The sequence below is a fragment of the Boleophthalmus pectinirostris genome, unplaced genomic scaffold, assembly GCF_026225935.1.
Source record: "Boleophthalmus pectinirostris isolate CB_2022bp ecotype Guang Dong unplaced genomic scaffold, ASM2622593v1 HiC_scaffold_1, whole genome shotgun sequence".
Taxonomy (NCBI): Eukaryota; Metazoa; Chordata; class Actinopteri; order Gobiiformes; family Gobiidae; genus Boleophthalmus; species Boleophthalmus pectinirostris.
In genome coordinates this window covers 12,192,964-12,209,569 of record NW_026570970.1, presented here as the reverse complement: position 1 = coordinate 12,209,569, position 16,606 = coordinate 12,192,964, and the positions used below count along the sequence as shown (strand labels likewise).

General features: G+C 39.6%; 1 protein-coding gene across 1 annotated transcript in view; it reads right to left on the bottom strand.

The window, feature by feature from the left end:
* Nucleotides 1-16,606, bottom strand: part of LOC110163939 (potassium voltage-gated channel subfamily H member 7) — a 167,697-nt gene that overhangs the window by 57,386 nt on the left and 93,705 nt on the right. Inside the window, exons 6-7 of the mRNA XM_055151197.1 lie at nt 13,518-13,729; nt 491-916 (exon numbers count right to left, since the gene is read on the bottom strand). Of these exons, the coding sequence (XP_055007172.1) occupies nt 491-916; nt 13,518-13,729 (638 nt within the window). The remainder of the gene's footprint in view (nt 1-490; nt 917-13,517; nt 13,730-16,606) is intronic.

Here is a 16,606-nt window from a genome sequence, read left to right as displayed (position 1 = left end):
GGAGACATGCACAGTAGAGCCTGAGGACAGATGATGCGTTGAGGAAGATGCTCGTTTGATTGAGTTTTGAACAGTTATTTTGCGCTTCATCCACACACCCTCTTCATGGAAAACACATGAAGAAATGCAGATAATGCCGCTTTTAAGTTAACGGCGATTGATGTGGCTGTCGAAGAAGGAAACAGAGCTGCTGCTGCACGTGAGCTCGGCATCAATGAGTCGATGGTGAGATTTGGCGACGGCAGCGTGACGAACTGACTCAATGCAAAAAGACGACAAAAGCTTTTAGAGGCGATAAAAGCAGACGGCCTGAACTTGAAAACGTTCTTGAAGACGTGGACACCTGCGGATAATATTCAAGTGCGGCCTATTTATGAACAATTTTAAAATTGTATTCAAATTTAGTTGATGCGGCTTATATTCAGGTGCGCTCAATAGTAGAGAAAACACGGTAAACACAAACCAGATCAAAAGGCATACTTAAACATACCTCATCTGATCCCGAGCCAAAGATCAGCAGGTCGAAGGGAATGGCCGCCACCATGTCAATAAGGAACCAGCCTTTGAAGTAGTGGATGGCTATTCTGGCCGGGTGACTGACCACTTCCTCGTTCTGATTCACGTAGGTGGTCCTGAAGTTGATGAGAATGTCGATGATGAACATAATATCCACTATGAGGTCCACCACGTTGAGAGGGTTACAGGAGTAGCCGCACTCCCGTCTCTTCTGGTCCTCTTGGTCGTTGAGGAGGAAGGCTGCGGAGTACGGGGTGAAGATGGCCGTGTATATGACCAGGAGCAGGATGAGCCAGTCCCACACGGCTTTGAAAGGGCTGTAGTGGAGGATGGTGAACTTATCAATGCGAGGGGTTTGAAGTTTGTATTCAGGTAAGACGTCGGCGCCCAGTGATAAGACCTGAGGGAACGGAGAGAGAAGACACAAAAATTAAACTATTTAATTAATGTAATTACTTTTTGTGATTTAGTAAGTTGACATATGGTTTTAACACATCTAAATCCGAAGCTCATGGTTATTCATACAGAACATATTACAAAAACTAAAACATGACACAGACCCATTTTGATATTTCTGTCTTAAGTTTGACTATTACACTTGCTTATCTACATGGAGATCCAATGTTCTTGGAAAGACATGTTCCACAGTATGACATTAAACTTACTGATCACCATAAAACCAAGCAGATAACAAAACCATGCTACAAGTCAGATCTGTGGAGACGCGAGCCTGTTCACTGTAAAAATGCAAGTATTTCAAGGCAAATTTGAGCCAAAAAAAACCAAACATTAACTTTTCCATAGCGTCAAGCAGGTGGCGACCCTCCAACAGAAAAGGTATATAGTAGGAGTGTAACGATATCCAAGTCTCATGATACGATATCCTCACGGTATCAACCTCACGATACGATATTTATTGCGATATCGTGGGAAAGCTCACGATATGGTGGGGAGGCTCACGATTAGGAATGTAACAATATCCAAATTTATCAGTACAATGTTTTCAGGATATACATCTCACAGTACGATATTATTGCAATATTTTGTGGAGGCTAAAAAACTCTGAATATGCTACTTTTTCCTCTTAAAATGCCTTGACAAGACTTAGTCCAAAGAACTAAGACTTAAAAGTGCTTAGAACTGTTATTTCTTCTTGTAGTCTAACCCGAAATGGAGCAAAGGATCATGGTCTATGTAGTTCTCGCTGTCTATTGCTGCACCATAACTCTTAATTTAAGCAAAGAGACTTGTATTTCGATATATCGTGACAGTCCACGATATTATTGTGAGAACTTTGATGATATTTTGGTTATTGCTACATCCCTAGTATATAATGCACCTTTTTAAATATGTAGTTACAAAAGACTGGGCTGTCAGTGGCACAGCGGCACATTTGTCCATTAACGATAGTTTTGCTGGTACTAGTATTGTGTCCCTTGGCATGACACTTAACCCATATCACCTAGTCACATCGCACAATGTATAGATGGCTGATAACAATCAACATTATAACTGGTTTTCAATGGTATGCTGTTCCAGTCAGAAAATAAAAAGTAATAGGTAAAAAAAAATATTCATAGCAAAACCACTGACTAACTTTTTCTCAACTACTGCTCTTAGGAAACCATTTTCATAAGAACTTCTGTCTTCTACTTTAGGCGCCATCGTCACAGAGGGAGGCCACAGAAGATAAATGGGAGAGTTAACATGACAATCAGTCAGAATCTGCATATAAAAAGATTATGTTTAAAGTTTAATAAGTCAAACTTGGATTTCTGAAGTGCTGCCTGCCCCAAATCTAGAATTAAACGTCTAAAGAGGTTAACTGCAAAGACAAAAGTTCCTTCTTGATACATGAATTTTCAGTCTGTTTAAATTTCATCAACTTATTTCACAAACATGACTTAGTGAAAAGATAAAAACCCCACCGGAGAAGTGAATATTTTAGAACTGCACCAATAAATAAAAACAAAACAATAATTAATAGCTATTATAAACCCACTGCACTGAATAAGATTTCTGGTGGAGTTTTTGCCACCTTCTTTTCTCCACACACATGTTAATAATTTGTGCAGAATGCTCTAAAGTGTGGCATTAAACCTTCCTATCTCCATGGGGACAAACACGTAAAGCCTTTAGACCAAGTTACAAGCCGGTTCTGTGGAAAAGCAACTCCACTCAGTAAGAAAGAAAGCATGTTTTAAAGGGTTTCTAAGCAACAACAAAAACAGGATATCCGCATTTTTGACTACCCCAAATTTAAGACGTTTTTAAGATCTTTTTAAGACCACTTAAATGAAAATTAAGACCAACATCGCACCCAATATGAGGGCGAAAAACACAAGATCTAATTCTAATAATGACCAGCCAACTACTTTATCTAGAATCTAAGAGCCACTGTGAATGAAACCGACACTTCCCCATGATCCATCCAACGTCTTCTTCCACTCTACTGTTCGTTTACTCATTGCCGCCGGCGCCAGAAACCAAAGTATTGTTTGCGCACACTCCAAATTAGACGTTAATTCACCTTACCTGATTACACGTTGTCTTTTTTTTCCTCATTCCATTTAACATTGCACTGCAGCCCGGTTGAGTTTCCAAAAAAATAATATAAAATTTAAGACCTTTGTGAAAAAAATAAGACTTGGACAACATAATTTCAGACTTTTTAAGGCCTTAATTTAGGAACATGAAATTTAAGACCTTTATAAGACCCCGCAACTACCCTGAAAAACACTTGTAATTGAATAAATGCAAAATTTATCATATTTATTGCAATACTGTGGAACATTCAAGGCAAAGCAGTGACATGGAATGGATTTGGCACACCCCCCCACTAGAAAAGTTACACAGAGCACCTTTAAGAGAGTTTTGAAATCATTTGCCCAAAGCAGCAAGTACAAACTGTCTATTTCCTTTTTATTTTTCTCTCAGGCTGAACCGTGTGAACCTTTTGGGAATACCAATTTGAACCGAAAACTACTTTATTTAACTACTTTGGGGCTATAGGAGGAAGTGTCACTTGCAAACTCACTGGCTTAAACTAATCCCGTTATATATACAGTGATTCTGTCTATATTTTCACTAGCGTACATTTGTTATTACCAAGTGTACTCCTGATGTAATATTCATATTTACATCTGAAAAGCGTGTTTAAAAGTGCGGCAGTCTTTAAGGACCAGTCTGACAGCTGCTAAAAGAGACAGAGTCAGGCAGCATTAGGCTTTGGTATGACACTGAGATACAGTATGTCCCGGATCATGAATAATGTGAGGGCTCAGCATTTATAGAGAGTACAGCGTGTTCTGAGGGAGAAATGAAGTACATCTGTAACACTATATAGACTGTAAATTGTTTAAAATGTGCACTTGACCTTCCACTGAAAAAGTTCCATAGTGCAACTGTAAAGCACAGTTTGCAACTTTTAAGCAAAAAAAACCCCAAAACATTCAAATAAAAGGTGTTTGTGTTTGTTGCACTGAAAAATACAGAAAAATATGTGTCCTTACTCTCAGCAGGCTTGCCTCTCCGCAAACCTGACTCTTATTTGGCTCAGAGGAAGGCTTTCTCTTGCTTGTTTCTATGGACATGTTGTTCCTTTGGCTATAAACTTCCACAGTTTGGCATAAAACTCATCTATCTCCATGGAGAATGTTCTATTTCAGTACTATCATGCAGTTAATGTGTCACCTTGAGAAAATTACATACTGTACCTTTAACTGTAACTTGCTCAGTAATTCAAAGGCTTTACAGAATGAAATACATTAAAATCATAATAAAACAAATCATATAATCATGAAGATTAAAATTTAAAAAAAGACATAAATTGGAGAGAAGAGTGCGGAATGAAAACCTTCAGTTATATGCTAAACAGAAATGTTGAGCCTGGATAAACAGCTCAGGCTGTCTCATGTTCAGGAAGACTGTTCAGTTTTAGCTGATGAACCTGAAACGCTGCTTGTTTTCTGACTCTGGGCACCCAGGAGGCGGTCCCTTCTCGAGTGTGAGATGGTTCATATGACTTGTCACAGATGGACTTTGGTGCTCGTTGGACTTGTACAAGCAGCTGCTTTAAAGTCTATTCTCTGAGCACAGGAAGCCAGTGCAGAGACCTGAGCACAGACTTATGTGCTCGTACTCTAGTTCATAAGGAAGCTGCAGCGTTCATGTTCTGCAGCGTCTCACATCGTTTGGAGAGACCATGAGCAGAATTACAGTATCTATCTACTGGAGACAAATGCATGGATAGTTTCTCCAAGTTGATTTAGACAGTCTTTGATTTTTCTATGTTTTTTAGATGCAGATGGTATTAATGTGGCTGTTAAAGTTCAAGTCTGAGTCAATTATTAAGATTTCTTGCCTGATTTGAAGGTTTTAGAGAGAGAACTGGAGGTGACTGCTGACACTGTCCCTTTGTTTCTGTGGACAAACACTATGACTTCAGTCTTAGTTTACTGCATCCACACACTATCTGTTAGTACAAGTAGTCCACTGGTCCTACAGTATACAGTAAACTACAGATACAGAAGGTGCGCAAATGTGTACTCAAGTAAAAGTACTCACTAGGGGTGTAACGATCTCCCAGTCTCATGATACGATATTGTCATGGTATGAACCTCACGGTACGATATTTATTGCGATATCGTGGGAAAGCTCACAATATGGTGGGGAGGCTCATGATTAGAAATGTAACAATATCCAAATCTCTCGATACGATATTTATAGAGATATTTTGTGAAGGTTAACGAAACTGTCAATATGCTACTATTTCCACTTAAAATGCCTTGACAACACTTACACAAAAAAACTAAAAGTGCTTAGAACTGTTATTTCTTCTTGTAGTTTGCATTGAAATGGAGCAAAGGATCATGGTCTATGTAGTTTCCTCTGACCTTTTTAGCTATTGCTGCACCATAACTCTTAATTTAAGCACAGAGACTTGTAATTCAATATATTGTCATGATCCACGATATTATCGTGAGAACTTTGGCGATACAATATCACGATATTTCGGTTATTGTTACATCCCTATTGCCCACATTTGTTTGCTTTTAAGTGTCCTGGATAATATAGCCCTGATACCTATTAAAATTTCAATTTGATTTCAATCCTATGGGGAAAACAAACATTTTAAACCTTTTGTTACCTCAGTGAGAGGGAAAAAACATTATTTTGTAGTGTTGATGTTCTAGTCATGTATGCAGTCAACTCAACCTAGAATAAAATTAATGTAATACAATTTGTTCATACTAAATCAACAGAAATTTAAGACAAGTTTTGATACTAAAGCATCGATCAGTACAGGTGATTTGTATATATTTTTGACAACCTTCTCTGAGGTTTAAGGATATCATGGGTTAATTTCTCTCTCTGATTGAAACCTTGATTGATTGTGACTTGTTTTTCCCTCTTCTTTCCACAATCCATGCATTTTAGGTGCATTGTGACTTTAAATCACCCAAAGTGATGAATGTAAGGTGACTGGATGTCTGTCATGCTCTCTCCCTAACACTTTCTGCAACCACTGCAAATCTAATAATGCCTCAGTCTCTTTCTCAGTATTTTTGGCCACTCAAAGTCACATCACATTGCAATCCATACACTTGGTGGTGGTGATAACCTAACAGTGACGTGTCCTGCCCAACAACACAAGAGCATTCATCCTGTTCTTTTAGCAAGCGGGGATTATTCCTTCTGTAATTAATACATAAAAGCATAACAAAGGGTACAACAAACATAAAGCTGCTTTAATCCTTCTTTGTGTTTTTAATACAGCCTCATGCAAGTCAGTGTGAAAGTATTCTCAAGAGGGGTGTGACACCAAGTGTTTCTGGGGGTTATTTTTCAATACTGATACTTGATACTAGTCTAACCAAATTACTAACCAGATTTAGTAATTTGGGCTCCAGGCAAACTTAAGTTTGGGGCCCTCACTATAATGCACTGTTTTGTTTTGTTTTTTAATAATATTTTTTTTATAATTTATTTGAATTATGGTGGATTGGAAACTTGTCTTATTAGTTAGGAAGCCTACTAGGTAACCAGAACTGAAAGTTTACAAGTATTGTTTACATCCATCACATATGATTATTATTATTTGTCTTATGATTATTGTTTAAAAGTAAACTACTCTCATTTAATGTCATATTGAGAGAAAATCAAATTGCTCTGAGGCCTCTGTCATTAGTGGCACTGAGGGCAATTGGTTGGGGCCCCCTCCAGGTTTGGGGGGCTAAAATAGTCGCCTGCTTTTGTCTAATGGTAGCGCTGCTTCTGCTTATAGCTGAAGAGATCAGGCAGAAGTTGTTGGCCGTAAGCTGGAAGGTAGTTCAATAAATATATGTATACACAAGGGTTTTAAATGGGCTCTAAAGAACAAACAGGACAAAAGAAAAAAAAAAAAAGAAATGGCCCTTACATGTTTAAAGTTGATCGCCAGGCTGGCGCCACCTAGTGTCTCCGTTCAATTTAATTCCTCTCCAGCGACTAGGTCAGGAATTGGAATACACTAGACAGTTCACAAAAACCCTGGAAGTGACAGTTCGGGCACCAGCCAATCAGCGAAGAGTCATATATTCTGTGTTGGCAACGATTCCCGAGATTGAGGATTTAAAGCCAGAACAAAGAGAATGTTCGGTGAATTTTATCAAGGAGATTTGGGAAAAGCTTAATATACCAGTTAGCTCCATTAGCGGCACATTACATACTGTACGTCACGACCAAATAGCAGGGATTGATTAAATCAAAAAAAGTATCCGCCTACTGTCGAGCGAACAAATCCTAATGCTGCGAAGTCAGACAGTTTCTACAAAGTGAAACCAGCTGATGAATCAGGCTATAAAGTTGATGCCTAGCCTTAAAATGAATTCATTAGTATCACTATTTGCATAAGAGTACCTATACCTTATACATGTGTCATTATCATTACTGATACATAGATACTTTAACATGGTTTTCAGAATATAGAGCTCTGATTGGACCACGTAACAGAATACCCTACAAAATATATTTTAAAGCAGGTAGGCCTATTCAGTATTCTGTCAGTGGACACATTTTCAAAGTATTCGTTCCGACAGTATATATTCAACGGAAGTTCTACATTCTAATAAAAAATGCACGGATGTAAAGAAACTCTCCGGGAGCAGAGGCTTTAATTCCACACGGCGCTGTGACTCTGAATGGGGCTTTTTTGAGTTTTTTTATCAATTATAAATGCATTTCTGTAAGTCTCCAGCGCGGCCTTGTTTTAGGTATAATCCACTCTGGCAGATAAAAGGAGAGGGCACGGTGAAGTCGGAGCTGGGACAGGGGCGCGCTCCATTCATTTCAACACATCTTCAGCCCATGAATTATAGATCCCCCTATGGCCGACGCAAAGAGCCTCGCTAGCACACTGTATCTCCATAGTGAACCCAAAGTACTAGGCCTGGGTGGGAGGGCGTTTAATCCCAATGATGGTCGCTCGTAATTTATGAATGAGAAGTTGCCGCTGAAAGAAGTTAGAATCTAGGGTTTCTCCAATCCCCCCGCGCTGGCTGCATGTCGCTACGCTCGTCCTCACATGGAGCTAACAGGGTGAATTGGTGAAAGTGGATGTTTTGATATGCAAAGAATTCGAAATCTGTGTTGTTTTTTTTCTACCAATCCCCCTGTGCTCGCTGCTTGTCGCCACGCTCGGCCTCAGATGGAGCTAACAGGGTGAAAGTGCAGGTTTTAATATGTAAAGTAGCAAGAATGTTTTTTTTTTCTTTTTCGCAATCTCCCATGCTATGCTAGACCTCAAATGGAGCTAACAGGGTTGAAGTGTGAGTTTTGATGTGCAAAGAAGTCAGAGTCAACTGTGCTAGCTGTTTGTCGCTAGGTTAGTCCTCAGATGGAACAGGGTGAAAGTGCATGTTTTAATATAAAACACGTTATAATCAAAACATTTTTAAAGAAATTCCCCATTCTAGTCCTCAAATAGAGTGCGCGTTTCGATATGCAAAGTAGTTGGAAGCTCCTTTTTTTGTAGTTTTTTTTTAACATTCACCCTGTGCTAGCTGCTTATCGTTATGCTACTGCTCAGATGGAGCTAGTGTGACCAGACGTCCCTTTTTACTCGGGACAGTTCCAGTTTTGAGCCCCGTGTCCCCTGTTTCAGCAGATTTATCCAAAACCACTGATTTGTCCCAGTTTTATACAAGAAATGTCCCAAGGGTCCCTATTTTTGACCAATTTGATCTCTTCCAACAGTAAAGAGAGGCATAAATTGTCATTTGTTTATCTCAGCGAGGGTGAACTGGTGAAAGCGGGTGTTTAGTAGATAGATTAGATTTATTGTCATTGTACAAAATATAACAAAGCTTCAACAGAGCAAAACTGCAGCAGTAAAAATGAATTAATATAGATACTCACATCCATACTAATAAAAACATTAAATAAATAAATAGATTATTGCATCAGTCCCTTCCCTTGTGGGTAGAAGCTGTTGCACAGACTAGTTTCTAAGTCGGAATCTATCATAGACTGTATATATAAATGGACTTGGGGGTCAGCTCTATGTTCCCACAGATCCATGTTCCCACAGTTCTATGTTCCCACAACTCTATGTTCCCTCAGCTTTATGTTCTCACAGCCCTTTGCTCCCTCAGCTCTATGTTCCCACAGCCCTATGTTCCACAGCTCCTATGTTCCCCAGCTCTTCCCACAGCTCTATGTTCCCTCAGCTCTATGTTCCCTCAGCCCTATGTTCCCACAGCTCTATGTTTCCACAGCTCCAGTGTTCCACAGCCCTATGTTCCCACAGCCCTATGTTCCCATCAGCTCTATGTTCCCACAGCTCTATGTTCCACAGCTCTATGTTCCCTCAGCTCTATGTTCCTCAGCTCTATGTTCCCACAGCTCTATGTTCCACAGCTCCATGTTCCACAGCTCTATGTTCCCACAGCTCTATGTTCCCACCTCTATGTTCCACAGCTCTATGTTTCCCCTCAGCTCTATGTTCCCACAGCCCTATGTTCCCACAGCCCTATGTTCCCACAGCTCTATGTTCCCACAGCTCTATGTTCCCACAGCTCTATGTTCCCACAGCTCCATGTTTCCACAGCTCTATGTTCCCACAGCTCTATGTTCCCACAGCTCTATGTTCACACAGCTCTATGTTCACACAGCTCTACGTTCCCTCAGCTCTACATTCCCTCAGCTCTGTGTTCCCTCATTTCTATGTTACCACAGCCCTATGTTCGTACAACTATATGTTCCCACAGCTCTATGTTCCCTCATTTCTAAGATTTTTCTTATTTGTAAGATTTTTCTCAAAACTAAACTCTAATTCAAATCATGTTTATTTTTATACCGCATTTAAGGGGATGATTCATTTCAGCCTAGGATCCTTTGCACCACGACTTCGACATTACATCTGTAGTCTACTGCTGCTGGATAATAATAATAAGTTGGGTGTAACTGACGACCAAATTGGGAGAAATGGGGATAAAATCTGATGCAAATTGATAATAAAGGAAATGTGGGAACAAAGGGCTTAATTTTGGAAAGGAAAAAAAATACTAAATTGAGGGAACACAGGGCTGTGGGAACATAGGCACGCTCCCATGGACATAGCTAACCCGAAGGAAGTGAGCATGGGAACGCTTCTGGCTCCATCAATTCTGGTTCCAGCTGACTTTACATTGAAAAACTGTCACCCTTCTCTGACTGCTGCAATGAGCCTCATCATTTTGATCTTAAAACGTTCTAACTAAACCGCTCTGTATGATCCTGGTGTTTTTATTTCACTATTTTGTTCTTAAATAAATTCCTATTTCAAATATGGAACTAACAGATGCTAACATCACACTCCCTTGGTCCACTTCTTTATGCAGTCTATGGAATGTACTTTTTTTTTTCTTTTCTTACAAATCCCTCTGTAGCTGCTGCTTGTCGCTGTGCTAGTCCTCAGATGGAGCGAACACAAAGTGCGTGTTTTGATGCAAGGCTCCACAACGGGAACAGCAGGCATCAAGCAGAATAAAAATGTTACTGCTGCCATTGTCCATCTGTGTCTTGTCTGTGTGAGAGATAGAGCTAGACAATGGAGGAGCAGCATATGTGAGGATCCGTGCCTGACTAAGCACATCTCTCAAAAGTGGCTATTTGCCTCAATAAACCCGTCTCCTCTTGACTTTGATACACAGAAATGCAAGTAATTATACTATTTTTTACAGCTAGCTTGGGGATTAATTTTCTTTGATGTCTAGGGAGTACCTGTAGGCTTGCAGATAGCATTTTTGAACTGAAAGTTAGAAAAAAATCCAAGACACAATGGAGGCTTTTCATCATCCTCAAAGCAAAACACAGCACTGATGGTTGTATTTCTAGGCATGGAAAACTAAAACTTCTGCTGCTCGCAAAGAGGACAACAAAATAAAAAGTGACAAATGTGAAGAGCTACAAAGATATGCAACAAAGGTAGTAATATTTTCTTTCTTTATGTTAGGCTAAGTTATATTTATTGTTCACTTGATTGGCAAATATTTACTCATAGTCTACGTTTTACTTGTAGCTGTAATTAAGACAGTTTTAAGTTTTAATAGGCTTTTAATATAGGCTACACCAGGGGTCCCCAACCTCCGGGCCGGGGACTGGTACCAGGCTGGGTCGTTTGGTACCGGGCCGTGAAAGTGCGAACCCCCTCCCATACGTTGACCGCATGGACCGTCCCCCCTCCCGTACGTCGCATGGACCATCCCCCCTCCCTTAAGTTGCGTGGACCGTTCCCTCTCCCATACATCGCGCAGACCGTCCCCCCTCCTGTATGTCACATGGACCATCCCCCCTCCCGTAAGTCACGTGGACCGTCCCCCCTCCCATACGTCACGTGGACTATTTCCCCTCCCGTAAGTCACGTGGACCGTCCCCCCTTCCGTACGTCACGTGGACTATCTCCCCTCCCGTAAGTTGCGCAGACCATCCCTCCTCCTGTACGTCCTCCAGGCTGCCCCACTAAACCAGGTCTAAACCAGATCTAAACCAGTTCTAAACCAGATCTAAACCAGTTCTAAACCAGGTCTAAGCCAGATCTAAACCAGTTCTAAACCAGGTCTAAGCCAGTTCTAAACCAGGTCTAAGCCAGATCTAAAACCAGGTTTAAAACCAGGACTAAAACAGGATTTAGCCAGGACTTAACCATGCTGCCGGACCGCCCATGGCCCCTCCACCCATACGCACACCCCCCCATATATAATCGGTCCGTAGCACAAAAGAAGTTGGGGATCACTGGGCTACACATTTGAATTTGTAGGCTTCATGTTTTATTACTTAAAATAGTATACACATAGGCCCTATGGTATGGAAAAAATCTTCTTTTACAGCTCTTCCTCCATCCCTGTCCCTTTGAGCACCGAGATTAAAGGCAGAGTACCTGGTTTTATTTTTAGTTTTGAAAAATGCCTGATGCACCATGCAGTGCACTGTAAAAAGCAGCTATTTGGCAGCCACAAATAGACAAACGAAAATCCATTTTGTACAGTTAAGCACATTGTTCCATGGGAACAAGGTATTAGCAACATCCAATATCAGACTGAGATAAGGGACTATATGGGTGGAGGAACAGTTCAGTTTTTAGTAAAGTATGTTCGTCACTCACTACATTTAAGCGCAATAAACAACAAAATTCAAACAGTTTTTTCCCCAAAACATGTCAGGCCATTCTCATCCCAGTCTACATGCAGATCACAGAACCAAAGAGGTGCAAACACCTAAGACGTTCAAGTTTGTCTAGTAAGTCTACTAAGTCTAGCAAAAGCACTAAAACTTTGCATCTGTAATTGCTTTTGGCTCTCATTATATAACCTCACTTTTGCCAGAAATAGATAAGCAATATAAAAATAGCACATGTCTATTAAATTCCTTGTGTTCTCTTATCCTGTGCAGTTGAATGCCTCCTAATGTAAATCTATTACATACAATTTACATACAATTTACATACATTTAATTACTTACTTGTCTTTTTATATATCTGAGAGAATGCAAACCTGGCATCTGCATGTAAACCTCCCACGTTTACATGTATTTTGAAAAATTTAATTGGACTAGGCCAGTTATGTGGTTTTCCTGCATGGTGTGCATGTTAATATACAAACTCATGGTCTAAAATAGAGTACAATGCCTGTAAGACACAATGGTTAAAGGTGCACTATGTAACTTTTCGTTTCAGAGTCTGTCATAGTTTTGTTATTTCTCTGCTTCAAATGTTTCACAATACAACATTAAACAGCTCCACTTTACATTTATTCAATTACAGGTGGTTTTATATTTCAAAAATATCTAGAAAAGCAAGCTGTGACTGTGCCTCTCCACAGATCTGACCAGGAACTTGGCCTGGTTTGGTCTCCATGTTTGATATCATAAGTTTCTGGTTGCTGTATAAGAAAAGAAGAGGTGAGGACCACAAGAGCGTTTTCTAAAGGCTTAAGATAAACACATACAGCGCTGTGGCTCTACAGCCTACATGCAACGACAGAGACTGAGTCTCAGGAACGGACAGTTTTTATACCCTGGTGGTGTACTACAGGTGTAAGGATCATGTCAGACAGAGTGATAAATACATGGTCAGGCAACAGCTGTAGTCGTAAAAGTGTACTGTGACAATTTTACTTTAGCAACAACAAATGGTCTATTTCATATACATTCAAAAACATAATTTTAGGAAATAACAGACTTACTCTCATATTCCTTACATTAAGTTTGTTTGTCCTTCAACTAACATTAAAAAAAACATGCCATCAATGATGATAGAAAGGCTTAATGCCATTCTGTGGAACATTTCTGACAAAGCAACAACATCTCCATGGAGAAAAGCAAGTAGCGAATCCTCCACCTGAAATGTTACACAATGCACTTTTAAGAGTTGTGCCTCATACTTAGATGCTCTTTTCTGCTTTTCAGTGCTTTATAAGTTTGTTTTTAGCCTAACCACAAGAAAAAAAACCTCACACACAACTTTCCTCCCAGATCCCTCTCACCTGTGTCACTTTCTCTGTCACATTGTGCGTCCTCTCCTTGACTTTGGGGGCGATGATGGGCTTCTCGGACGTGGGCGGAGAATGCGTCTTCTTCTCCGTCGTCTCGGTGAAGTTGAGTGCGATCAGGGGTATTTTGTTGATGGTGCTGTACTTGTTGATGTTAGAATCCGAAGTGGAACCAAGCAGACTTGACTTGACGTGATTGAAAGGCCCTGGCAGGTACAGCACAAAAGCACATTATTGGTATTATTAGCATACTCGCAAATAAACCACGAGTTTAATGCGATGACGCACACGCAATGTCAAAAGAGACTTGAAATTGAGAGTTCTAAGTGCACTTAAAGCATACATTAGAGAAAGGCTTTTGTCACTGGGGATAAGTAAATAGAGCTTTCTATACAGTACCTGACTAAGAGACTTTAATTAGACCTAATGAAATATTTAGAGGATTAGCTTGGAGATGCAGAGTGAGCCTTTGAAACACACAATTCTACCTGTAGGGGTTAATCACAAGCACTGCATGCATTCACCTCAGAGTATACTGTACACACATTATGTAAAGGGGAACTTCGTCTTGTAATAATCCAAAAGGTGTTATAGGCTGATAGTGGAGAGTGTGGTTGGTTAAAGGTAAGGTTATGAAACAGTAATAGAACCTACATCTGCTTACACAGATTAGATAATATTGTATCGTAAGTTAGGTTATATCCAAAAGGTCTTCTTCTGGAAAGCATTTTGAATTACTTTGTGTACAAACTGTGTTGCCTTGGCTTGCCTTGATAATGTAAGAGAAATGCATTCAAAGTGTAAAAACGCACTCAAGTAGAAACTAAAAACTAGTGACCTAAAAAGTCAAGAAACTATGAAATATGAAGTAACTATCTGAATGTTACATATGCTCATAGATTGTATAAAAGAAGTGGACTAAGCGAGTGTGATGTCACCCACAGCGTTCAAGGCCGCTCAAATGAGGCTCGCGAAGCTCACGGTTACAGGAGCGAATCTGGAGCCACACTCTATGTTATGAAAAAAAAAAATTCAGGATCATGTGTCGCGGGTTAATACGAACGTTTTAAGACCAAAATGACGAGGCTCACTGCAGCAGTTATAAAGAGGAGCCACAAGATCCAAATGTAAGTCAATTTGAGCCAGGGTCAGAAGGAGCCGAAAGAGCCTCCTGGCGAACTTCCTCTTTGGCACTTGGCGGCAACTATGCTATGTCCACGCATATATATAGTCTATGCATATGACAAACAAAAATGATTGAGGTTCATTTGGTCTTCTGGTAATTTATGTTATAGGTTCTTGTTTCAGATCAAGAGTTTTTCATACCTGACAGTTTCGACGGCTCTCTAATGGTCTTATAGTGGTCATATGATGTTGTTGTGACGTGTCCGGTCAGCTGATTTATACAGATTTTGGCGCCGTCTTCCAGCTGACCGGACACGTCACAGCAAAATCACGTGACCACTCTGAGGAAGACCGCGAGTCAGCAGCCGAAACTGTCAGGTATGAAAAACAAACTCTTGGTCTGAGAAAATAACCTAATAAGAAAAATGACTGTGATCTCATCCTTTGACAATATTTGTTGAAAACATTTCTCAAGTAAATGTAATAAATGTTATGACCAAAGGATGGAGATTTTTTTTAATTTAAATTTAATTTCTAATTTAATTAATTAATTTATTTATTGTTTTATTTCTATTCTATGATTTTGTTCTTATTTTATTTTACTGGTTTTATTATTTTAACACTAGTATTATTTTAGTAGTTTATTTTATCATTTTATTATTGTTGTTATTATTATATATTTGTGCAGCACTTTGGAAGCTGTGAAATGTGCTATAGAAATTAAGTGGATTGGATTGGACTCAAATTTTGTATTGCTAATATACTGGAAATAAATGTAGTTTGACAATAGCAGAAAAAAGTGTTGGATTTTAAAAGGATCATAAAAATATTGAGGATATTTAGAAAGTTTGGTCAGCTAATTTGTATTTAACAGGCTGGGGTAAATAGGTACATTGATACCAACTACATTTGTATAGTATAATCTAAGAACATCAGTATTCAGTTGTTGCCGCCTCTCTCCTGCTAAGGCTTGTCCTTATGTTTTTGGTTTATTCAATAGTGACTGTATGTTAACATCTGCCTGTGCCAAACTATTGCTTCAACTTCATGCATATTTCATAATCACAATTGCATCACCAATAGAAGGTTTTCAGGGTAGTCCTTGAGTGCAGATAAATATTTTCGAAGGTGAGCTCTGAGCTGGCAGGTGTAGTGTAGTGAGCTAAAAAACATTCTTTTTCAGAGTTTGCTGTTGTCAGAGACGGGAGTGCGGTTTTAATGTAGTTGGAATCTAACACATTTCGGTGGTGTTATTTTATATAGGAAGTACATACTGTAAATAAAAGATAAAAGTGATACGACTTTATGCAATTGAACTCTAAAGCACATGGATTCTCCATCTCTATATAAACCATAAATAGTTTATGAGGTGCAGTAAATATATACCACAATGAAACACACCTGTATCGTAGAGTAGTTAATACTATAGTTAATACATCATCACGAATTTCAGACTTCCGGTCATCGCGCAATGCACACTGGGAGGGATCCTCCGAAAAAGTGAGCATCAAACCACCATGTATGATTGATGCTTCTATTGTCAAAGCCAATCTTTTGAAGTCTTTTGAACCATATCGCTTTTGTTTCTGGTTTTGATATTGTCATATTTTAGTTATGGGATTCGGAAGTTTGCGAACTCCATAAATGCAAAAGGGAATCAGATGTGTGTGACTGCAAACCTCTGTTCAAACTGTTTCCCTTTCCAACGGAATTGAAAAATAGTGAAGGTGAAGGTGATGGGCAGGATTGATCCACAGAAAGGATCAAAAGGAAACCTTTGGCTGCCTGAGAAATCATCCCGAGTTTGCAGCGAACATTTTGTTTGTGGAGCGCCATCAATGCAAAATCCCGATCCCTCTCTCCACCTTGGTTATGAATTTAAAAAGTTAATGCCAAAGCGAAAGGCACCAGCTGTTTCACCAAGAAACACCTTCCACTGCAAAGTGACCAAGACGTGA